The 25,975-nt window shown below is 45.3% G+C and overlaps 1 protein-coding gene across 3 annotated transcripts in view; it reads left to right on the top strand.

The window, feature by feature from the left end:
• LOC144826527 (stimulated by retinoic acid gene 6 protein-like) overlaps positions 1 to 25,975 on the top strand; it is a 564,429-nt gene that overhangs the window by 491,629 nt on the left and 46,825 nt on the right. For all 3 annotated transcript variants that reach the window (XM_078684953.1, XM_078684952.1, XM_078684954.1), the window contains 2 exons: positions 734 to 897; positions 23,130 to 23,267. In XM_078684953.1, the coding sequence (XP_078541079.1) occupies positions 734 to 897; positions 23,130 to 23,267 (302 nt within the window). The remainder of the gene's footprint in view (positions 1 to 733; positions 898 to 23,129; positions 23,268 to 25,975) is intronic.

Raw genomic sequence — 25,975 nt, 5'->3', positions numbered from 1 at the left:
CTTTTCTCAAATCCCTCAAGCACTGTACGTCTTCGCTTGCATTCCGCAAAGGCTTGAAGACATAGCTATACTAAGTTGGCAATCTGTTGTTTTTGTCATGCTTAGCTTTTTGGGTAGCTGTGCACTTTATAAGACGAATAAATAAATGAATGAATAAATAAATAAACAAATAAACCAAAAATAAACAAATGCCAGACATCCTGCCACTCATCCTCATGACCCTCTGCATTATACCAGCCCCCTTCCTAAAATGAATTTAAAAAATGGTGTCCTTTCACCCACTCCAAGCCACCCTCTCTTCTACACCCTATCCTCCCCCAGATATATAAACATTATAGTTGGTCTTCTACATACCCATCATGCTCTGTGTCTTTATGGTCCTAATGTTTGCTCTCTATTCTCCTTAGAACAGAGAGGCAACGCATCACTAACAGGCTCTCTGAGAGCCGTGTCAGCACAGCATGAACGTTCCTATGACATCCCAACAAATGAAAACAACTGTTGTTTCTCACTGCTAGGAAGTAATAACAATGAAGAACCAGACTTCAAATCTATTAGTCTATTAGTCTACAGAGGAATTTATACATAACATTATTGTTTTGTTAACCAACAAATTGTATGTCTCCATATAGGACTGATATCTCAAAGTTTGACTGCTAAATTTCTTTTGTGGTGCTTCTTGTTTTCTGTTTTTCATTTTAATAAACATTGTGATATTTGTGTTGCATTTCAGGAGAGCTTTCCAGAATTTCGGCTATTTCTTCTTGTTTTATTCCGCAATGCTCGGCTTTGGAACTTGTGTACTACGGCTGATTATAAATATATTTCTGAGCAGCTGGTTGTTTGCCAGAATTGACAGACCTCTGTACCCCAGAGGATATGAGTCCATCGATATGGGTACGTATATGATTTTGCAATTTTATATAGCGCGGACATGGCCCAAAGGCGGTTTACAACAGTAGCATGATTCAAGGGTAAGTTACGGTTATAATAATTACATTCAGACATATTGCATCAGTAGCTGCGACCAGGACAAAAGCAGCCATTGGATAGGGTGGTGCACGGTTCAAGCATTAATTAAGATGGTGGGAACACGCAATGAAGGTAATTAGTCTCCTGGATAGAGTACTTAGGTATGTTTGAAGGTGATTAACCCAGGTGTCTGTCAAATAGGAGGAGCTTGAAGTCCTTTTTGAAGATGACTATGCAGGCTGTTAGGCGAGCAGAGAGAGGTAAGGAGTTCCAGATTCTTTTGGCACTACCCGAGAATGACTGGCTCATGTACTATTCTCGACTGATGGTGGGAGGTTTCTGGAGCAGGGATTGGGCATTTCTGGAACACCTATGGAAGCAACTGTTCCATAGAATAAGCAAGTACCCTAATGAGGTTGGTCATAAAGGGAATACCATTACAATATTCTATTACTGTGGACTTGGTAGTGTGGCTCGGTCTTCTTTTAGGGTACTTATTGGCTGTTAGTCAGTGATAACCTGGGCCGAAAATTGAAGCAAATAGTGCTTTACAAACACGATGTCCCAGACAACAATAACATGATCATATATACACAGTGTTCACTATACTATGACTGCTAGGCGCAGTAACAATAGTAGACCCTGTCTCCCTATTTCTCATGCCCCTCAGACACAGACATTTTCCCAGAAGAAACATTAGCCCAATGGCCAATCATGATTTTAAGCTTTTTGCTATCATAGGGTAACATATCTGTTTAAAGAATATGAGAAGAGTCATATGGAAATATCTGCCAAAAATCAGAGGATATACCTTCTGCCTTTGCACCGTAGTCATCACCTTTGGAGTGAGGCGGATGGCAGCCATTCTGATGTCAGAAACTTTTGCAGCCTGCATTTCGGCCATCCACACCTTCAGCATGGGTACGTAACTCCACTAGAAATGATGGTGCTTAAACACTAAATCTAGAGAGGCTGAATCGCCATCATGTCAGAATGAGTTAATTTCATGAAAGTCTGACAGAAACTAACAGACTTTCATGGATTTGTAAGTATAATTTAATAACATGCTAGAACGACACAAAGCTCTACACAACGCCGGACCAGCATACCTCAACGACCGACTCAGCTTCTACACCCTCACCCGCAGCCTCCGCTCTACCAACCTCGCCCTCGCCACAGTCCCTCGCAACTGGAAAACCACAGCCGGTGGCAGATCCTTCTCCTACCTCGCTGCCAAGACCTGGACACTCTTCCTACAAGCCTACGACAGACCCAGGACCTGCTGGCCTTCATAAGACTTCTCAAGACCTGGCTTTTCGATCAGTAGCTGCCCTCCCCCTATGCCCCCGGCACCTTGAGACCCTCACGGGTAGGTAGCGCGCTTTACAAATAAAATGATTGATGGATTTAACCCAGATCCCTTGACCGGGGGTTAATGTATAGTTTATTCATCATTCCGTCCATCATTTGTTTACGTAGCACTTTTCAACCTAAGTGGGATGGGTATGCCCAAACGTAATACCCCAAATCTGGTCCCGGGATCCTTGTTTCCGGTTCAGGGAGGACCTGGCTTGGCAGTTCGGGTTGGACTGTTCCCATGAGGAATCGGGTCAAGGCTGATTTGCAAATAGCTTGGTCCAAACTGCGGTGGCGTTGTGAACAAAAGAACAGTGGATTTCACCCAGATCTCTTGACTGGGGTGAATGTATGATTTATTCAGCATTCTGTCAGTCATTTGTTTGTGCAGGAAAATCCAATCAGCATGTTAGAGAGACCAAATATTTGGGCACTGACAAAGTACCCAAACCGTGGGGTAAAAGTGCTTACATTTTGTATTGCAAATGACACCATACAACACAGGCATTGATGGATTTTATGCTCAAGGCTTCCCAACTATGAATATTTTCCATTGGCTGATAGAGCAAATTTGTTTTGGAATGCTCCATCATCTTAGCAGATATCCTTAAATGCAGCAGATTTTACTCCACCTCCTTGTAGGAGGAGGAAAATTAGCCACAAAAGCAGTACTCGTTGGCCTTAAGGCCTGAGAAAGTACCCATTGTCGATAATCTCACCAAGAGTTCCAGCAGATGATTTTAGCACTGCGGAGTCAGGACTGAAATGGACCTGTCGTCAAGACAAGTGGGCTTGTACCGCAATAGAGAAATTTGCTAATGACTGTGTCAGTCAGAAAAAAACATAATACTTCATTCTCCTACCAATGCAAATAAGTCCCTGTTCAAAGAAGGTCCAGTGGAAAAGGCAAAGGGCCTAGAACTGATTCCAGTAGCCAATGGAAAGGTAATGGAGTCTATTCGGAGTCTCAGAAACCTGAGCAAATTTTCAAAGGTTGAAAAATCGCCTTTAACACCGTGTTATGATCAAGTTTTTGCATCACCCTGGAAGGAAGCACAGGTAAAAAGCATTGTCATAATCCTGTCTACCAGAACCTGAACTCGAATATGTTGGCACATAAAAGTAAGAATATTACATAAAATGCTAATATGTTAAAAGCAATTGGTGTTATAAACAAGAACATTTCCTTTCTGTGCTGTTATGCTTCTAATGGGTGACCATAAGGCCTACACACGAACCATGATTTACTTTTATATCAAAATTATGACACAGGTGATTAGTACTACACAACACAAGTGATTACTATTTGTTTCTCAGATTTTATTTGCCTTAAAAATATTATTTTCTTTTTCAATTAAAAACATAAATTGGTCAAGCATTCATTATATATTGTGGTCAAGATCATGTGCTCTGGTACATGTAAAAAGAATCTATCTAACAATTCCAATTTACAGTTACTATCTCAGAGTCACTGATCCTAATGCTTTAATCAAAACTTAACTTAGATCACAAATTAGTAGATAAACCTGAAAAATGAAATCAATTAAAAACATAATACATAAAAAGTCCTTTGTCGACGCATTTCGCTGCTTTTGTAGTGATGTAACACCTTCCTCAGGACAGACGAATTAAAAACAGGTATGGTCTTCTTTCTACAAAATGAATGCACATAATTAATTTACGCTTACTAGAGAGAACGTGTAGTAAGACGAGTTGTGTACTAGTTGTGTCATGATTGGAAGAATTTAATTACTTTCATGAACTAACAGGCTTACTTTGGTTAGTTGACTATTGGTCCTTCTCATCAATTAAGGCCAACGGATATTCATTTTAAATCGGGAGCCAGTCTAATAAAAGCTCTCAGAGTTTCTGTAATTCAAGAGGGTAGTATTAATAATAATAATAATAATAATAATAATAATCCACATTTGTATAGCGCACAATCACCCGTTAGGGTCTCTAGGCGCTGGGGGCCGTCGGGAAGATTAAGCAAGCTATTGCCCAGAGTCGCATGGTGCTGGGCTAACCTGCTGCCAGAGCCGGGGATCGAACCCTGATCCCCAGATTCCAGCGTCAGTCGCCCTGGCCGCGGCGCCACACCTCTCCTATTAGAGTAATATTAGAGTAAATGCAACTATCTTTACCCGTTCGACATAAAAATGGATAACATGCCTACTTACTTAAAAACGGGGAGACTCGTATTTATAGTGTCGAATTGATCGTTACTGCGTCTTTCAATCTGCGCAGAACAGCTGATCAATCAATCAATCAATCAATCATAGACATTTATAGAGCGCTCTACTTACCCGGAGGGTCTCAAGGTGCTAGGGGGGGGGTGCTGCTACTGCCCGAACAGCCAGGTCTTGAGCTTCTTCCTGAAGGCGAGGTGGTCTTGGGTCAGGCGCAGGTCGGTCGGGAGGGAGTTCCAGGTCTTGGCAGCCAGGTAGGAGAAGGACCTTCCTCCTGTTGTCGTTCTTCGGATGCGGGGGACGGCGGCGAGGGCGTGACTGGCTGATCGGAGGTGTCGTTTGGGAGCGTAGAAGTTGATGCGGTTGTTGAGGTAGCTCGGGCCTTGATCGTGTAGGGCTTTGTGTGCGTGGGTGAGGAGACGGAAGGTGATTCTCTTGTTGACCGGGAGCCAGTGCAGGTCTCTTAGGTGTCCGGAGATGTGGCTGTGTCGTGGGATGTCGAGGATGAGTCTGGCTGAGGCGTTCTGGATCCGTTGGAGTCTCTTCTGGAGCTTGGCGGTGGTTCCGGCGTAGAGGGCGTTGCCGTAGTCCAGTCGGCTGGTGACGAGGGCCTGGGTGACAGTCTTCCTGGTCTCGGTGGGGATCCACCGGAAGATTTTCCGTAGCATGCGCAGGATGTTGAAGCACGACGAGGAGACTGCGTTGACTTGCTTGGTCATGGAGAGGGAGGAGTCCAGGATGAAGCCCAGGTTGCGTGCGTGGTCTGTCGGTTTGGGTGCAGTTCCCAGGGCGGGGGGCCACCAGGAGTCGTCCCAGGCGGAGGGCGAGGATCCCAGGATGAGGACTTCCGTCTTGTCCGAGTTCAGCTTCAGGCGGCTGGTCGACATCCACTCGGCTACTTCTTTCATTCCTTCGTGGAGGTTGGCTCTGGCGGCGGCGGGGTCGTTGGTAAGGGAGAGGATCAGCTGGGTATCGTCGGCGTAGGAGATGATGTTCAGGTTGTGTTGGCGTGCGATGGCCGCGAGGGGGCTCATGTAGACGTTGAAGAGGGTTGGGCTCAGCGAGGATCCTTGGGGTACGCCGCAGATGACTTCGGTGGCCTTTGATTTGTACGGAGGTAGGCGGACTCTCTGGGTTCTTCCGTCGAGGAAGGAGATGATCCATTCCAGTGCCTTCTCCTGGATTCCGACGTCGTAGAGGCGCTGCACTAGGGTGCGGTGGCAGACGGTGTCGAAGGCCGCGGAGAGGTCTAGGAGGATGAGCGCCGCTGTTTCTCCGTTATCCATCAGGGTTCGGATGTCATCGGTGGCAGCGATGAGGGCGGTCTCGGTGCTGTGGTTGGCTCGGAAGCCAGACTGTGAGGGGTCGAGGGATCCGTTCGTCTCAAGGAAGGCGGCCAGCTGCTTGTTGACGGTCTTCTCGATGACTTTGGCTGGAAACGGGAGGAGCGAGATGGGGCGGTAATTCTTCAGTTCGGTGGGGTCCGCTGTTGGTTTCTTGAGTAGAGCGCTGAGTTCGGCGTGCTTCCAGCTCTCAAGGAAGGTGGCGGTGTCGAATGAGGTGTTGATGATGTCCCGCAGGTGGGGTGCGATGACAGCGTCGGCCTTGTTGAAGACGTGGTGAGGGCAAGGGTCGGTCGGAGATCCGGAGTGGATGGAGTTCATCGTGCGGACGGTGTCTTCGGTGCTGATAGGAGTCCAGGCGCGGAGGGTGGTGGTGGGGGGCGGTGGTTCGGTTGAGTCGGGCGTGGCGTTCGTCGGTTGGGTGTTGAAGCTGTTGTGTATGTCCGCGATCTTGTTGTGGAAGTAGGAGGCGAGGGAGTTGCAGAGTTCTTGCGATGGGGTGATGTCGTTGTTTCCGGCGTTGGGGTTGGAGAGCTCTTTCACGATGTTGAAGAGTTCCTTGCAGTTGTGTGCGTTGTTGTCCAGTCGGTCCTTGAATGCAGTTTTCTTGGTGTCGCGGATCAGCTGGTGGTGCTTCCGGGTGGCAAGCTTGAGGGTGGTCATGTTGTCCGGTGTTGGCTCCCTTCTCCAGGCTTTCTCGAGGGCTCGGCAGTTCTTCTTGGAGCTCTTGAGTTCGTCGGTGAACCATGGGGCCTTCTTGCTGCCGGGTCTGCTGGGCGGGGTCTTCAGTGGGGCGAGTACGTCCGTGCAGTTGCTGATCCACTTCGTGAGGTTGTCGGCGGCCTGGCTGGGGTTCGCTGAGCTGGCGGGAGGGTGCTGGCTCAGGGCAGCGGCGAGCTGGTCGGCTGTGATCTTGCTCCAGCTTCTTCGGGCAACCTGTTGCTGGTGGTGGTGGGTCGTCGTTCTTCTGAAGGTGAAGTGGACGCAGCTGTGGTCCGTCCAGTGGAGTCCAGTGGCGTGGCTGAAGGTGATGTCTTTGCTGGATGAGAAGACGGCGTCGAGTGTGTGTCCGGCGAGGTGGGTGGGGGTGGTCACCAGCTGCTTGAGTCCGAGGTTGGCGAGGTTGTCCAGCAGGGTGGTGGTGTTGCGGTCGTTGTTGTTCTCCAGGTGGAAGTTGATGTCCCCCAGGAGGATGTAGTCAGCGGAGGGGAGGGCATGCGGGCTGACGAAGTCGGCGATGTCCTCGCTGAATCGTGTGCGTGGTCCAGGGGGTCGGTAGATCAGGGTGCCTCTGAGGGTGGTCTTCGGGTCGGTGTGGATCTGGAAGTGTAGGTGTTCGGCGGTGGTCAGGATGTCGTCTGTGCTGGTCGTGATGCGGATGGTGTCCCTGTGGATGATGGCGATGCCTCCTCCTATCTGGTTGGCAGTGCGGTCCCTCCGGGTGATCTTGTAGCCCTCTGGGATGGCGATGGCGATGTCGGGAGCTGAAGAGGCGTTCATCCAGGTCTCCGTGAGGAAGGCAACGTCTGGTGCTGTGGTGTCGATGAGGTTCCAGAGTTCGATGGCGTGTCTGTGGACTGAGCGGGTGTTGAGCAGGATGCACTTCAGGTGGTTGGTGCTGGTGTTCGTCTTGGCGGGTGCTGGTGCGAGGCAGGTCCGGATGCAGGTGAACTTGCAGGACTGGCAGATGAAGGGTCCGTGGGTGCGTCTCGGGGTGGCACGGTAGCATCCCGGGGCTCGTCCGTCGTTGAGTGCGATGAGGGTGGCGGCGTCGTACATCCGGCGGGTGGGCTGGGGTCTGCGGAGGCCAGGGGTCCTGGCGCTGGGCGCGGGCCAGGCGCGGACGGGCGCAGACGGGCTTACCTTTGGCGCACCTTCGGCGCTCAGTCGGTGCTCCCGCTGCGCGCGTCCGCTGCGCGGTCGCTGAGGGGGCGTCATAAGAAGGGATCCTGGAGGGCGGGTCAGGCGGGAGGCGGGGAGCGCGTGGGCCTATCGGTAGGCGGGGGGGCGGGGTCGGGTCAAAACCGGCGCGAAATCCAGGCGGCCGGCCCTGCGGCGGCTGGGGCGCCGGGCTGGATCGGCGATCAGGCGGGCGGCCCTGCGGCGGCTGGGGCGCCGGGATGGATCGGCAGCAGGCAGCAGGTAAGTGGCAGGCAGCAGGCGGGGAGCGAGGGGGCAACCAGGCCGAGGGCACAGTGGTCGCTCTAGATCGGTTCTAGTACACCGGTTGCCTATATGGGTTAATCAAACATTGTATTTAGGATCTGTGTATTACGTCCTTTCTGTACTGATATTCCATAACTCCTGATTGGTGTAAATACATACCTATAAATTTGAGACATATCGCTTAATCCAGCTTGTTATCCTCATGCTGAGAATCGGTTTTGGGGCGATAGTCCCACTTCTTTCTGTAAAACCTAGATAATAAAATTTGTTTATTACACATGTCTCTACATATATTGTCGAGAACATGAATTATTTCATTATTTTTATTGTTATAGGTATGGGTCTAGGGTTTTAAATCCTCATAAGAACCCGATTTTGAGCACCCAACATGTAGAGTATCTTTCTCAAACTGCCACCGATCCACTTTTCCCGGTGGAATACTAAGTGAACTGGTGTCAATGGGAAAAAGACCAACGCCTTCCCGAGTTTGGTATCTGGCGTGTACTGCCCTTGTGTGACGCTTCATGGCTGTAATGAGCCTCACAAGGCAGTTGGCGTATTGGCTATTAGCTTCTCAAAAAGAGCTACTAGAAATCGGTAGATTGGTTTAAATTCCTATGATTTAGATGTTACTTAAAACATTAAACCCTGCATGGCTAGTTTCACTTTGTTTTAAATGCTGCGCCTACTCGTATTTTTTACGTTTAGATTACTATGGTCGTTGGCGATAATAATCAACATTTACAGTTTACAATTTAGAATTTGAAACCAAGTCCCAACCCTACTAGACTCCTAATATTTAACAATAGTGTATAGAATGTCGATTATCTATTGTTGGTAGGTTATTGTTAATACTCTCAATATCGGTAACCTAATTCCTTTTGATCAAATGTGTAGTAACACATTCACATATATTCTATGTTTACTCGAATCACAATCTATTTTTTACGGACACGATATTATAATCATATTTTTCTAAAACCAATCACCTTGTTGGGTTGCATGAGATAAATGGTTTTTTTTGCCTCTCTCTATTGTCTAAGCGGGGTAACCCTTAAACTTGTGTAATGCAGGTCTTGCTGCATTAGCTGTCATATCATTCAGTGCAGGGTGTCCGTCTTCTATTTATGAAGTTCACTTGCCATGATGACAAATCATTTTCTAGCACTAATCTGAGTGCCTGCGACGTGTTAATGTTGTACATGTGTCTATTCGTTCGTACACAGAGTGCCAAAAATACAGGTGCACATGAATATACTTTTAGGCATGCATATCGTATTAATCATTACGAATCTCCGCAATGCATTAATGATGTTACAGAACATCCCTACTAATACATTGAACTACGAATACATTGTTTACATTAGGTTTGTTGTTGTTTCTTCTCAAGACGTAATCCTAATAGGAGAAACATTTACATTCAAATACAATATTATCTCTAATATTTATCTTTTTATATATTTATAGTACACCATCTTATGGATTGAGATAAATACTGCTAGATGATGGAAATTTTGTGCACTTTTTTGCAGTATTACCAGGGCTTTAACAGCGTACATTTATCATTAATATTGCGAGCTAGGACCGTACGGTACCCTTCATCAAACAAAACAACTCATCAGAATCATGTAGTTTTAGTCATAAAAGTGTATCTGGTTTATTTTGGTCAGTATTTCTTCACTAATCCTACCTCTCATATGCATATAAATATCTAAATATTTATGTGGTTAATTAATACTCTTTTTCGAATCAAATGGGGCACAGTTATTTATGTTGTCTCCTGTTGTTGAGACAATCTGGACCTCGTCTCTGCTGATACTATAATTGGGATAATGGTTGACAACATGTATTATTTTATCATTCTATCCCATTCTTCACGGCCATTAAGTCCTAAGTAGTAAGATTTGAATTTCGACATGAAGAATTGTTCCCTCTGCTTGCGTTTCTTGTTTTGGTCACCTCTTCTAACAGATATTTTGATTTTCTCTAGGATGAACCATTTTATATCATCCAAACCATATTTTTCAGAAATCCAATGCTCTACCAAGGGTGCATTCCTTTTGTGATTTTTTATTGCAATTGGTGGCCACGGAGTTTACCTGTTTCCTGAAATGCAATTCTCTGTCAATACAGAACCCAAGGCTTTTAACCTGGATCACTGGGGTGGGAGGATATCCCATTTGAGCTAACCAAACCTCATAGTTCCACAATTGTCTTGGTCACGGATCAACACATCTATCTTTTTGGCATTCAGCTGCAGCATTTTCCTACCTCTGTGGGTTTGATACTCGTATATCCACATCATAACTTGCATATACGTAACATTATGTGTCTTCCTCCCACTGTCTTCAGAGAGTCTTAATTTGAGCTATGTATCACAGGCCATAAACAAGTCAGAGGAGATCACTTCATCTGGCTGTCACCCACCTGAAAGATAGACCCCAGACCCTCCACATAAAACACATGAACAAAGCGCTTCACAAACAAGGACCAGATATGCTGCCCATAAGAAACAAACCTTTGCTACGATAACATCTCAGAGTTCATTGACTTGCCAAGGCAGTCTCCTCACAACTGTATCTTTGCTAAATCAATTTAAAGATTGTAGCTTGGAAACTTCCACTTACTTTTCCAAAGGATTTATATGAAACCCACTACTTTGCAACTCTCCAAAAAGAGACACTACTATCCAGGAAAGAGGCTTGGTAATGAGCCTGGTTTGAGAGCTGCACTGTGGTGGAACATTCTAAGTGGATGAGTGGTATATCTTTATTCCTTCAACCAGAGGGTAATGTCCCTTCCTAGAAATCCTGCATGAACTGTGTGGCATTAAACAACAGATATGGTCAAGATTCCAAAGTGCCTTACTCTAGTCACTTCATTGGTATGATCAAACCCTTAGCTGAGGGAATTAAAAACTCTACAACTTCATTCCAAATCATGCTAATGAATTCTGCATATGGCTGCCATTGAGGTGACATCTCAAAATTCCTGAGTTGTTCCAAAAACCGTACAATATATTTTACCAGCGTGGCCAATACATTGAATAGATTTTTCCCTAGATGTTTGCCAGCATTGCCGACATACTGGATATTCTTGTTAAGGGAAATAAGCTTGGGACACTCGAGAACACTGATGTGACCACCAATTATGTGTTTTGGCAAAGTTTCTGGCACGTCTCAACCTTTGATGGTTTCCCACACACAGCGTGGGGAGGGAATTTGGGGTAAGAATTTGAATTTAGTGTTATGTTTTTGAAAATATCATTATTAATGAAAAACTGCAATGCATCAATTTTCTGTTGAGTATGTTAATGTGCTTATTGCGCATTCACAATGCGATTGTGTGTTTCACAGCAATTTTGGTATATGTTATGTATTTACAAAGAGCTACTTTTCACCATTACAGCTGTTCCTTTCTGTCTGAGCAAACACTGAAAAACACTGAGGGGCAGATTTACAAGCCCCTTGCAACATCTTTACAACACCGTTGCGTCACTTCTGTGATGCAGCGGCGGCGTAAACAATGTGCCACTATGCAACATATTTGCAGCGTGACGCATCTAGGGAGATGCGTCACGTTGTAAAGCCCTGCCTTACATTATACCTGAGTCATGTATAATGTATGCAGGGTGGGCGCTCCGTCGCAAGGAATACTCGTAAAAGTGACGCAGTGAAATCTTGTAGATTTCACTGCATCACTTTTACGACCCTGCTGCGGCAAAACATTATGCCTGCTTATAGCAGGCGTAAGGATTGACCCAGCACAGCAAGTATAGGCCGCCCCTGAGCAGTGCTGGAGTTGCATCATGCTTGCAGCATGACTCCAGCACTGCATCACGTTTACACCAACAGATGCGTGACGCATCTATCTATCCTTGCGCCATAGCGCGCTTCATTGTAAATGCATTGCATCCATGGCGGCGCAAGGGATTTTTTACGTCACACAAAACACCTGCTGCATCCCTGCTAATATGCAGGGATGCGCCAGCTATTTTAAATCTGCCCCTGAAAAGTCATTTGAGTAATAATTTTGGTGCCTAATAAGTTCAATCTCTGCCACATTTCTTTTGAAAGTTGGCAGAATTGTACGCCAATGAAAACATTCCATAAAACTTGCCCAGCTTGAGGATGAAAGTTGCTTATCGAGCGGCGTCTAAGACATAATAAATACGAGCTATTTCATTGACATTGTAAGAGTAGCATGCTTTAATGATAAGCAGATAGCACCATTATCAGAGGGTCCTGGTGGACAAGCAATAGCAGACTCAATCAGTCATTTGTTAAGCGCACTACATACCCGTGAGGGTCTCAAGGTGCAGGGGGGTTCGGGGAGAGGTGGGGGCCGCTATTGATCGAACAACCAGGTCTTTAGTGTCATCCTCAAGGTCAGCAGGTCTTGGGTCTGTCGTAGGCTGGGTGGGAGGGGGTTCCATGTCTTGGCGGCGAGGTGGGAGAAGGATCTCACGCCGGTGGTTGTTCTTCGGATGCACGGGACGGTGGCGAGTGAGAGGTCAGCGGAGCGGAGCTGGCGGTTGGGGGTGTAGAAGGAGAGCAGTATGTTGAGGTAGGCTGGGCCAGTCTTGTGGAGTGCCTTGTGTGCGTGGATGAGGAGCTTGAAGGATATCCTCTTGTTGACGGGGAGCCAGTGCAGGTTTCTCAGGTGGGGGGTGATGTGGCCGTGTCGTGGTACATCGAGGATCAGTCGTGCTGAGGCGTTTTGGATGCATTGTAGTCGATTGATGAGCTTGGTTGGGGCTCCCACGTAGATGGTGTTTCCGTAGTCGAATCTGCTGCTGACGAGGGCCTGGGTGACTGTCTTTCATGTATCTGTTGGGATCCATCTGTAGATCTTGCGGAGCATGAGGAGGGTGTTGAAGCAGGAGGAGGAGACAGCGTTGGCTTGCTTGGTCATTGAGAGCGTTGAGTCAAGGATGATTCCGAGGTTGCGTGCGTGGTCGGTGATGGTCGGGGCTGCCCCCAGTGCTATTGACCACCAGGAGTCGTCCCAGGCTGATGGGTTGGAGCAGAGGATGAGGACCTCTGTCTTTTCCGAGTACAGCTTCAGACGGCTGATCTTCATCCAGTCGGCAAAGGCCTTCATTTCTTCATGGAGGTTGGCTTTGGCGGTAATGGGGTCCTTGGTGAGGGAGAGGATCAGTTGAGTGTCGTCGGCGTAGGAGATTATGTTGAGGTCGTGCTGTCAGGCGACGTGTGCAAGCGGGGCCATGTAAATGTTGAACAGTGTCGGGCTGAGGGAGGATCCTTGGGGTACGCCGCAGATGATCTCTGAGTCTTCGGAACGGAACGGGGGAGGCGGACGATCTGGGTTCTGCCTGAGAGGAAGTAGGTGGTCAATTCCAGAGCCTTGTCTTGGATCCCTGCGGCATGGAGGTGTGAGCGTAGTGTGCGGTGGCAGACGGTGTTGAAGACGGCGGAGAGGTCTAGGAGGATGAGTGCTGCAGTCTCCCCGTTGTCTAGCAGGGTCCTGATGTCGTCGGTGGCAGCGATGAGGGCGGTCTCGGTGCTGTGGTTGCCGCGGAATCCCAGACTCTCAAGAACAATAGATTATACCACACATGTAAATACACTGGGGCTTATTTATGAGTCCTTGCGTCACTTTTGTGCCGCCTGTGCTCACTTTTTGTGACACATCAGCAGGGTAAAAAATGCGCCATGTTGCGTCATATTTACAAAGTGACGCAAGATGCGTCACTTTGTAAACACCGTTGCGTCACTTCTGTGATGAAGCGGCGTCGTAAACAATGTGCCACTATGCAACATATTTCCAGCGTGACGCATCTAGGGAGATGCGTCATGTTGTAAAGCCCTGCCTTACATTATACCGGCGCCAGGTATAATGTATGCAGGGTGTGCGCTCTGACGCAAGTATGCCTCGTAGAAGTGACGCAGTGAAATATATGAGATTTCACTGTATCACTTCTAGGACGTGAATGTGTCAATATCTGACGCCTGCCTCACTGCAGGCATAAGACTGATGCGAGCACAATTGAAATGAGACTTGCCCATGTGAAATGACCCATTGATGGAGTTGCTTCACTTTCGTGACACATTCCTGCATTTTTGCACCTACTGATACATCATAAATACTGACGTATCTGTAACTTCTTGCGACATGATGCGTCATACTGTAAATATGACGCACCCAGCATGTCGCAAGAAGGGAGCAATGAAAAGTGACACAACGCTGTTTTTGCAGTGATGTGTCACTTTTCATAAATGAGGCCCAAGGTACATGCTTTCAGCGTAAGACACCTCTGGACAGAAAGGCAGATAATGTGGGAGCTGTGACAATTTTCCCTGAACTATACAAGATTGTGCATAGTTCGCAGGCCTTGAGCAAAAATAACAAAGTGATGTGCTTTGTGTCCCAGAAGCGCTTGCCCGTCAAGCGTTCTGCGATTCCTCCATTAAGGGAATTATAGAAAAAAAAAAATATGCTCTATAAAATCAGGCACTGGATTTGAGGCCACCTGAAGTATGACATCTACTGATCCTGCTTTGTTTTTTTGATAAAAAAACAGGGTCCCTTAGTCTTCTGGGGGGAAATCGCAGTTTCATTTATTAAGGTTAGCTTTGGGCGGTTTGCAAAATATTTGGTCTAACTACTATCTAGTAAATAAAGTAGTTTAATAACTGGACCATATGATTTTCTTAAACTCTGACAAATGATGAAAAAAACAAGAGACTTTGGAGAGTTTGGAGCGTGAATTAAGCGTTGTGTTGATGCTTATGTTCCTGCCAACGTCTATCATGCAAATGAGGCTTCGAAAGGAGGAATGCTTCAATCCTGAATTTAATGCTATTCATGCCCTGCCTGTAGAATCTTACTGTGACGACATGTTATAGAATGTTGTGAGTCAAATAATCACAGTTGTCTGGGCTGAGCAGGATGCTGACTGCTCCTGGTGGGGTCTCTTGTACCATCTTAAATAAAGCTACCTGAAAATTGTACTTGACTCAATCACTCAAGTTTTTGGCATCAATCCTGAAGCGAACCTGTGTCTGTCACCTCTTCAAGAACCTGGAGCAAGTTTAAAAATAAAGAACCTGCTGCAACTCAAGTTAAGTTAACCCAACTGGCGTCTTGACCCCACCAGTGACCTCCCATTGGTCGCCCCCAGCAGTCTGCCAGTTGTTCCTCTGCGTCTGGGGAAGTGCTACTTCAGGAGCTGCCCATTCAAGTTTGGGCGTCTACTACCCACTACCTCTATGCGTCTTGTTTTGTAGTGAGGATAAGCCTGCCATCTATCAGTGTCTCCGTTGTGTGCTGTGCCTTCAGTGAGGGTAAGCCTGCCAACGTCCGTGTCTTGTGCTGTGCCTTCAGCGAGGGTAAGCCTACTCTATGCTGTCTGGTAGAAGTGTGTTTCTCGCTCAAAGCCACGTAGCCTGCTATTTATCATCATCTGTTCCATGGAGAAGAAGAGTGCTGCTTGCTCTTTACTCCTACATGTGCTGTGCTTACATTGAGGGTAGGCTTTCCATTTATGTCTACACTTCCCCTGACATCAGTCTTCTCAGATACCCAATCTGTGTGTGAAAGTCGTGGTCTGACAGCTGGATTTTTCTACAATCTTTTCAACATCAAAGGTGAGCTTATTTTTGATTTTCTTGGGGTCCCTCGTTATCCCTGGACATCTGCCTGTTCAACCGTCATGGCCCCTTTCCACCCTCTTTCAAAACAAATGTAGCGCAAGGCATTTTCTCACTGGCTCATCTTGCGGCGTCATTCTCCCCCGCGGTGCTTACCACATGCCCTCAGTGACGTTTCCTCATTCGCTACTCATTCAGCTGAATGTGCAGTGTTTTGCAGCGTTATTACCGCTAGCCACTCGGTCCAGCGTCACCGGTGCGCATCGCCATCTTTGGAGTGGGAATCATTTCTCTTTGTTCTTCCCAAACATGTCTCGTTTTGCCAACCACGTTGTGCAGATGTTTTACTAATACAGTTTTTGCATCTTAAGAAGCTTGTTCAACATTGTGGTGTGTGGCCTGCTCCTTGGACAACTGGTGGGGCCCGTGAATGTCATCTGACAACCATGTTGCTGGTTCACGCTGGATCACACTTCTGCTTGTTACAGTCCTTTACAGTTATGATGAGATGAGAAGTTCTGCTGTTTTGTCATTTCTGCTTTTCAGTGGATGGTTTTAGGAAGCACTGCCTTATTACAGGTACTCTTTTTCCTCCCTTCTATCACTACTTAAACGATACCTCATTTGCTTCGTTGGAACATTTGCCTGCCGATGTCCTCATTTGACATAGGATAAGCTGTTAGTAATTTCAAAGGTCAATCTACGAATATTAAAGTACTCTTTCTTTCCGTGCCTGTAACCCACATGTCGCAAGCTTCATCTGTTTCCTGACCACAGTGACTACTTAATTTATTTTAACTTATTGTTTTCTTGGGACAGTGCATCTTTTCTAGTGTTTTTAGTACTCACAATTAGCTAAGCGTACATTTGTGGTATGCCTTGCTCGTCTACAGAGCTCATACACTGTTTGTTTTCCATGTATGCACAGCGTTTGATAAATACAAGAACAGGTTATGGGTTCACACCCACATGTTATTTCATGCACACATTGCCCCACACTGGTCTGTTGCACAGTTTACCGTGCACATCTTATTCCCATTGCTACAGTTGCTGTGCACAATGTTTTAACTCCACACGACGTGTCGCATGGGTTCCAGTCCCGTTGCTACAGTGCACTACTGGTGTACAACGTTTTACCTCCACTCGAGGTGTCTCGCATGGTTTCTATTCCATTTGCTCAGTGCACATTGTCTCTACCTCTCCACGAGGTGCGTCCTTATGCAAGGGTTTTAGTCCTTTTTGCATTATCATATGGGTCACTACCCATTTCTGTTTGTTTACATTATTCAACCTTTTAGTCTCATCTGCTCGTTTGTTTTTTAAATTATGCATGTTAATTGTCTCCCTACACTGGGTCTGCAATGGGTCTTAGTCCCGGTTGCAGCGGTGTGGGGAAGGTCAACCACGGGGCTTCTTCTTGGAGCAGACACAACATTACGCGTGTCTTTTTTCCTGCTGCACCTGATGAAGCACGATCTTACAGAGTGGAGGTTGGCTTCTAACCAGCGGGTACAGTTCCCTTAGAACCACTGTAATCGTAATCATAATCGTAATCATACGTTCTTGTATAGCGCCTTATCACCGTGAGGTCTCAAGGCGCTTGCTTTGGGAACCCGTCCTGGTCTTTCACTGCGAGATTACCCCTACTGGACATCCCCAAGGTGAAGACCAGGCATCCCATCGCGGTGGGGCCGTAGTGGAGATTAAGCAAGCTATTGCCCAGAGTTGCAGAGTGTGAACCCACGATTCGAGTAGGCACCGAGGTGAGAATTATCGAGTCCGTGGACATTATGAGCTCAAGACCACTGTATGGTGTAGAGTTGCGCACATTACCATTAGTTGTAGATAGTTTTGTACAAACAGTCCTGAGGAATTGCCACAGATCATTCGTGACTACCAGGCGAGAAACATGTTGACCACCTAGGAGTAGAGCGCATTTCCCACACATTGTAGCCATATTATCCCCTCTCCTGTATTCTTTTTAACCAGGCTAGGGTTCTCCCTGAATAAAGTTATTTAGAGGTATCCTACCGAATGTTCCCTCTATTTTTTTTCCTCTCTGTGCGGCAGTGTGAGGTCTCTGTGCACTCCAGCCACGACAATGTGCGCCAAGAACCCAACGTGTGGGCGCAGCAACAGGGGTTCTAACATCGGGGTTCCTGATTGATTGTGCACCTAAGTACTAGAAGTCAGGAGGCCTGTTTGATAGGCAGGCAGGGCTGAACTGGGAACCCAAAGTACCCCTGGCAATTTTGCCGCACTGGCTCCCACCCACCAGGGGTGGGATAGAGGGGGGGCGGGCAACTGTCAAGCACTACTGCTTAAAATCGATCTGCGCAACTGGTGCTTTTGTTACTGAAGGCCCATATTGCTGCATCGCTGCAAAACTGACCCCAGTTACAAAACTGACCCCCAGCCTTCTAGCCTCCCAGGCAAACGTACGATGCCTGCTAAGGCCAGTCCAGCCGGGGGAGGGGGGAGGGGTGATTGTGTCATGTTTGAAATGAGAAAGTGCAGTGCAGAGCATCTGCAACCACAGCAAAGCTACGCTAATATATGTTAGGAAACCGGGGCAACCGGCCTCCTTCCACAGTGCCAGTGAACCTCTTCTTTCGTAACTAACTACACAGTGGCGGTTCAGGGACATCTTAAGGACTTTGAGCGCCCTATGCCAAACGTATTTTGCGGGCCTCTGTGCGGATCAGCTTTGAATTTATGATCCAGTTTCAGCTTTCTCGTGTTCTTTTGGCCAGATCGTAGACAGTGCACAGACACACTGGATCACATTCCAAATGTGTTTATAGTTATTATTCAGGGATAGTGATGTCTTTTTCCAATATTGTAACACAGTAGAAGCTCAGTAATACTACTTCAAATAATGACTGTGACATCCTCCCATTTCTCCTACCTGATATCCTGTTTGGATCTAAAATAAAAAATAAAAAACACATTTGTCATAAAATGTCTGTAATATAATCTCACACATTACCCAGATTAAAAATAAATGCAAGGAAAATGCTATTTGCAATCATTGTTTAAGAATTATTCAATGTCATCAGGGCATGACTCTGCAGAACAGAGTTGGCTCTACCAAAGAGGGGGTTACTCCACTCTTTAAAACTGATAATCATGAGTTCACTTATCAGATCTGAAGATGGTTTCCTGGATACGCAGGGGAGGTAATGTACGTAGAAGTCCACCATGTGTGCTTTCAGAGTCAATAATATATTACAGCGATTCTGAAAGCACACATGGTGTTTTTATGCTTGCTCAGGGCTTTAAGTGGTATGAAAAAAATGGAGGTTCTCTCAAAGGGGCGTGCCTGATGTAATTAAGGGCGTGGCTTAATAACATGTAAGCTAAAAATCTATGCTTAGAATAGTGTGCCACCTGACGTTATTGTGCTGCCTCTGTCCAGACATATAATACAACAACTAAAATTATACCTACAACAAGCCAGGACTTTTGACTTTGTTATTGGTTGATAGTTGCATAAGATAAATAAGCAACAACTACGGCTTTGTTGAATGTAATATTAACCACCAAACCTCCTACATACTCCCTCACCTCACTTCCTTACCTATTCCTCTTCGTAACTCTCTCTCCACTCTCCAAAACCTATACCGCCTTTAATGCCCCTGTTAAGTCTACCTCTCCCCCTATCACCCATTTATTTATCCTCCACTTTGCACCCCCGTCCTCATTCCAGTGTCAAACGCTTAACACAATCCGCTCATCATTCCCACTAAGGCCACTCGGGCTTTGTGCTCAAATCTACGCTTTCTCATAACTCAACTTTCTTGCTCACATCCATTTTCTCAGACGACTACAGTTGACAATAGTCCAACTGTTACCCCTTCTTTTATAATCTCTTCTTAAGTTTCCTCCTCATGATCATCTTTACCCACCTGCTATACTCTTTCAGTGCTTCCTTTAAGGGACACCCCTGCTTCCCTTCTGGCTCCCTCCCCACGGTACACTTTTCTTCCTCTTCAAGCTACCTTACATCTTTTCATACATATCCCTGAGCTCATTTCCCTGCAATGCCCATTGTCCAGCTCTCCAGCCATAGCATGTTAACGTGTCCCTTTACGTTCATGCCTCTTACGAGTTTCTCTACTGCCCCCTCTATTCTATGTTTCTACATCAAAAGCATCACCAACTAAGTTTCCACAGCGAGTCCGAAGGAGGCGACCTAGAACTACAGCTCCCAGAAGCCACTGGGCAGTGAAAAGAAATGCTCACTGCGGAGGCATAGCTGCCCTAAAGAAAAATAATCATCCGGATTCTGCCATCCCTCTGGATCATCTCCCCTTCTCATTTCCATCGCTCATGCTTGTGCTTGAAGGAGCACGGCTGCGGGCTGATTTTGGGCCATAGTGAAAATATTTGATAATTGCAGCACCGTAATGCGCTGCAATTAACATAAATATTTTCACATTGGCCCACAACCAGTCCACAGCCCTGCTCCTTTAAGAAAAGACTTGCATCAAGTAAAAAAAAACGAAATGTAAAGCACACATTGTGCTTTTGAACTTGCTGCATTTCTTCTCTTAAAGGAGCACGGCTGGTGGCTGATTGTGGGCCATTGTGAAAATATTTATGTTAATTGCAGCGCATTACGGTGTTGCAATTAACAAATATTTTCACAAAGGCCCACCAACATCCCCCAGCTGCGCTTCATTAAGGAGGAAATACAGCAAGTGCAGGAGTCACTTGAACCGAAAATTATAATTTTTCCCACCGCTCACGTTATAAAAGCGGCGGCGTGAATCATTTCCTGGTTTGTGCTGTGGGTGTGCGCTCCACATCCAGACTGCGTGCTCGGAGGAACAAACGTGCGCGCGGTCACGCTCGTTGCTGGGAACACTGATCCCACCCCTGTTTTACTATGCACATTCCACTTTTACATCTACACATCCTAGGCCCCTTACACGCACAGCACCTATATGGCAAGGAACAAAAGATCTCTGCTAAAGAGCCCCTTCATGGGTGCTCGTCGGCTATTGCAGCGCCGACCCAACAAGGAGCAGGCCCTTATGATGAAGCATTCTACCTATCTTGCTGGTTGTGTGAGGGCTCTAGTTCGGAAAGGAGGAATTCCTCTCAATCAGAGGACTTCCGAACAAACTTTCATCATACATCCCTTTAATTTGTGTTCCATGACCCACTGAGGAACTCCGTACTTTTTCACAGTCTTAGTCCCATTTGGCAGAAGTGGGTCTTAGTCGCATCTGCTCATTGTACTTTCTCTTGTGTTCAAAGTTGCTTTTACTGTTTTGGGTTATGTCATGAGTTTCTACTCATACGTGTTAAGTTAACACAGTCACATTACTGCAGTGCACGGCGTGGAAGTTCCTCTTAAAGTTGTCCTCACACGGATATTGTTCTTCATTTTATTTTTACTCTACATAGGGTGTGTATGGGGAGTACTACCATTTTGTGCACATGCAGTTCTGGTTTCAAGGGTGTCTTTCCTTTTTGCATTATCATATGGGTCCCTACCCATATCTATTTTTTATTTTTACATCACTCAACCTCTCTTAGTTTTCACTATGTCAACATTACAAGTACTATTGTTTCTATGGGTCCTAATCCCATCTGTTACTTCTATAATCCCTTGTCATTTTAAGTGTTGCTGTAGGGCTATAGTACTCCCAAACTTCACATAGGTATCTTATTATTATAGTGCATATTATATTTAGACTGTTGTCTTTACATTATATTTTTCATTTTGTATTGATGATGGTGTTTGACTTGGGTGAGGATTATCTTTTTACTTTTCCTCATCTTCCTTGTTTTCTTCCTTCATTTCTGTTCTTTTGGTGATGTTTTCTCCTGCTGTATCGTGTGGATTCTGTCGTGTTTTCTTGCTCTGTTGGTTTTTCATTTTTCAGCCTCCTTATATTCCTGTTTTGGCCAGTGGGTGTGTTCTAGGGCAGTCATTCGTGCTTCCTCTTCTCCTCTTCTCTGACTATGTTTTTCTTGCCTTTGCTTTTGTGTAAATAAGGGCAGATGGTTCTTATGTTCTTGTTTTCCTCTTTTCTTTGTTTCTCTCGTCCTTATTGGTTGCTCTCTTCTTTCATTGGTTTGTGGTTCCTATTTCCTTTCTGTTTCTCCTCTTAATCTTTCTTCTTCTCCCATGGTTGTCCTTTTGTATATTTGGCAGAAAGGGGGATATGTTATATCCTGAGTCTAATGCTATTCATGCCCTGTCTGTAGAATCTTGCTGTGATGACATGTTATAGAATGGTGTGAGTCAAATAGTCACAAATTTCTAAGGCAGCTGTTAGCATTACCATCTAGCACTCCACTTCTTCCTTTAAGGCTTGATCTGGGGGTGAGACCTATCGATGAGGAGCTAGCGCTCAAACCTCTTAGGTGCTGGCGTAGGCGATGGGCAACACCGGAGCTGTTAAACTACAGGCTGGAACTCAAAGAAATACTAACTTTTTCTAGGGCAGGGAAAATTCCTTGGCTTATGTTTATAAAGAATGAATGTGTAAGGCTAAGAGTACCTGTCCTATGGTTTTATCCAGAGAGGGGTTGCAAAATGGTTACAGGCAAGTTACTTACGAGGACATTCGTTGATAATAAATGTACTGCTGCTTTGTTCAATCCCCATGCTGGCATTTTAACTGATTCTTTTTTAGAGATCAAAGATTTTTATTACTTTGAGTATTTCATGGATGACATTTATCCTATTTTAGCAAGGAAACTGTACGTACAATGGAGATATGGTACTCTACCTTTGTGAGACTTCACTAGTAAATGGTCTTCCGCTGCTCCGAAAAATTGTCCTGGGTGTAACTTTGACATGGAAAATGATCTGCACGTTCTCTTCTTTTGTCCAGCATACTGCAAGCCCAGGAGATTCTGGCCCGTACCCTTGTGTAAGAACTTGGGTTTTGCACAGTGTATGCATGCTTTTAGAGTACTAAAAAAAGATACAACCAGACCCATTGTGTTTGCTGTTTCGCAATTCCTGGCAGCTATGTGGTATAAGTGAAGGCATTTAATTGCCAGTACATGATGATTGACCTATAGCTATCTGTAAGACACTGTTTTCTCTTGAAATCCTTGCAAACTTTTTATTCTATGGTCTTATATCAAACTATTTTATTGTTTTTATGTAATAGTGGTCTATAGCAATGGTATTAATTCATCATGTCTTGCTAAAATGAATTGTATTGCCATCCATGTATATTGCCTTTTATATGTTCTTGTATTTCTTTTATGGCAAATGCCGAAATAAAGATTTCTTGATTGATTGATTGATTGATCAAATAGTCACAGTTGACTGGGCTGAGCAGGATGTTGGCTGCTCCTGGCGGGGTCTCTTGTACCATCTTGAACAAAGCTACCTGAAACTCATCACTCATACTTGACTCAATCACTACAAATAGTGATATGCATTTTGTGTTAGATTTGAACATGTGATGATTCCAGAGCGATGTTCATTCCTCCTTACATTTTCTGTCCATCCTTAGGTTACTGCACATGGGTTGGAATGTTGCGCGTGGACTTCTACCACACTCATCCCGTGGCTGTGGCTTTTTGCAACCTACTACTGGAAGAAAGAGAGTTGCGTAAACAACAGGCTCAGCCCGATGAGTTGGCACCTCCAGGTAATCCGCATCAAAGAAATAACTTATGTCGAAACAGCTGTACACGTTCATGCTTCCAACTTTGGGGTTGGAATCTGGCATTCCTGACGGGGTGCACTACCTAATAGTCATAAGTGCCCTAACTGGGTTGCTGCATGATAATATTTCATTAGCACACCACACGTGTGGGAGGCGAGACTGGAACTGCCACCCTAACCCATACATTGGTACCAACAGGTGACAAACTGATACTGCAACCGTCCTAGTTTTGACAAAGCTTTGCAAATGCTGAACAAATCTGTTCTGAGGGTCGTTGGTGGGCGTCCCCCGATCAAAGGACCAATCTTCATTCCCCACAATGCAGATGTAATGTGTGAATGAGGTTGGCTAGGTGAAAGACACATTGCGAAATTACATATGTCCCACATGATGTCTGAATGCTAATGCACTGCTGGGTGAAAAGTGGGCAGGTGGGTGGAGGAGATGGCCCCAGCTATGCACCATCTCCACACCCACACCATCTCCGCCAACCAACCCACGCCTTTGTTGCATGAGCAGAATCTAGTTTTGAAATGGTATGTTAGCTGGAATGTCATTAGTGGAGTCAAGATGATGCCATTATTGGTGTCAGAAGAGAGGACTTTATTAAGTGATGCATAAGATAAGGCAATGTCTTTGTAATTTGAACAGTCATTATAAAATTCAAGTAGTGCCTTTACATTCTTCAATAAATACTTCTATTTTTTCTGTAGCTAAATCCAGAATTACATATAGATTAATAAAAGACTATAGAAATCTCACTAGCCATAATAGATCTTATACCTAGTAAAATGCACATAATGTTGGACTTCTGACAAATCTTATGCGTCAAAAAATATAAAACAACCCTTGCCATCAGTAATGGTGTCTTTGGAAAATTGATCACTTTTGCAGCAAAATATTTGGCAGTATTTTCTCTATGTTTACCTTAGGGGCTATACAAATAGATAGTTATCCCAAGTATTCAGGAGCTCTTACACGAGGATGCAGAAGTGCTTTCTTATATTGATGATGTATTTTTAAATGGCGATTTGCTGGAGCACCTTTGTGAGGACAGTATGTTTACTATTATTGCGCTAGAACATATCTCGAAATGTAAAATTGCATTTTAAACTGTCTCTTTCTCGGGATATTACTTACTATAGCTTTCATAAAGAAGAGATATGCAGCTCAGAAAAACAAGATCGTTGTGGTGTCAGCATCACATACGGCGGAGGCTGCAATGAAAGCGAACATTTAAACTCCCAAAGTTTACAACTTCACAACGTCATTGGATGCCATGGCCTGCAAAGCAGGGTGCATTCAAGTACACAATATCCATGCCAGCAATGACTTGGGAATCACGAGCTTTTCACAGTACCAACAGGCAGAAGCAAGAACTCCACCCATATTAGTTTTAGGTTCATATCATACCATACTTTATACTGACAGGTCAACACCTCCCGTTGTAGGCACAAAGTACAAATACGCTTTTGCTTGAGCACTGGGGGAGGGAAATCTCGAGGGTACTGAGTTTGAACCCCTTCAAACATATACAAAAACCCTAGGTGACTCCACTGCTCAGTTAACAGAAATGCAGGTTTTAGCGTTATCCTTATAGAAAGCCAACCAGCAGGTACCTACCCTCACAGTTTCATGCTCAGCTTTCTTTGTCCAGGGATTCTGTGAATAATACATATTGGCAGCAGAACATTTTAAAGATTCAAAGGAATGACAAATAAAAGCAAATAGATTTGGGGATGAGAGGGATGATTTCAAAATAATCAGCTCTTTTGGCATAGGCAGCAGATATGGGCGCACCTGAGTGTTACCACTGCAGCATTACCTGTGTATGATGACTTTCTAGAGTGCCACACACTCCAGAGGTAATGCTGCAGCAGTCTCTGATGTGAGAAGAATGGTCGTAAGCAGCTGTTAAGTGGAAGCCTTAACTAGGTCAAAAACTAAGATTGATCCAGATATGTCATTAGGAACATTGGGGCATATGTAGGTAGGCGAATTTCAGCGTTTGCGAATCGCAAACGCCCCTTTGGTATATAGGTGGCACTTAGCAAAATAAGGAATCGCAAAAAGTGTGATTCCTTATTTTGCTTATAGCATTTAAGGAATCGCAATTTTGCGATTCATTAAATGCTATGTAGGGGTGCCTTACAAATTGCGATTTTGGCGTAAGGAAGTACTACTTCAAGTAGATGGTATTTTGCGATTTCCTTTAAAAATGCATTAATAAAAAAAATTCAAAGTGCCATGTGGCGCACAGACATTTCCCATTAGGGCATGTATGTGCGCCACATGTACTTACAGGCACATTCCAGGGGTACAACAGGTGTCCTTTGGACACCCTGGCACCCTTGGAATTGCGATTCTCAAATTGCGATTTTCTCACAGAAAATCGCAATTTGACAATGTATCCCCATTCATTCCTATGGGCCTTTGGGCCCATAGGAATGAATGGGACACTCATTCCTTAATTGCGATTCGCAATTTGCTAATCGCAAATAAGGAATGTTAGAGATTCACAAAAAAATTGCGAATTGTTACCTACATAACATTTTGCTATTCTCAAATAGCGATTCCTCAAAAATGGCTATTTGAGAATCGCAAAATGGAAATTACCTACATATGCCCCATTGATCCAACATAATCCCCAGATCGTTTCCCAGTTAAGTCAAGAGTTATGTGAAAAGTAA

The sequence above is a fragment of the Lissotriton helveticus genome, chromosome 3_2 (genome assembly GCF_964261635.1).
Source record: "Lissotriton helveticus chromosome 3_2, aLisHel1.1, whole genome shotgun sequence".
Lineage (NCBI taxonomy): Eukaryota > Metazoa > Chordata > Amphibia > Caudata > Salamandridae > Lissotriton > Lissotriton helveticus.
This window is presented reverse-complemented; position numbering and strand designations above follow the sequence as displayed.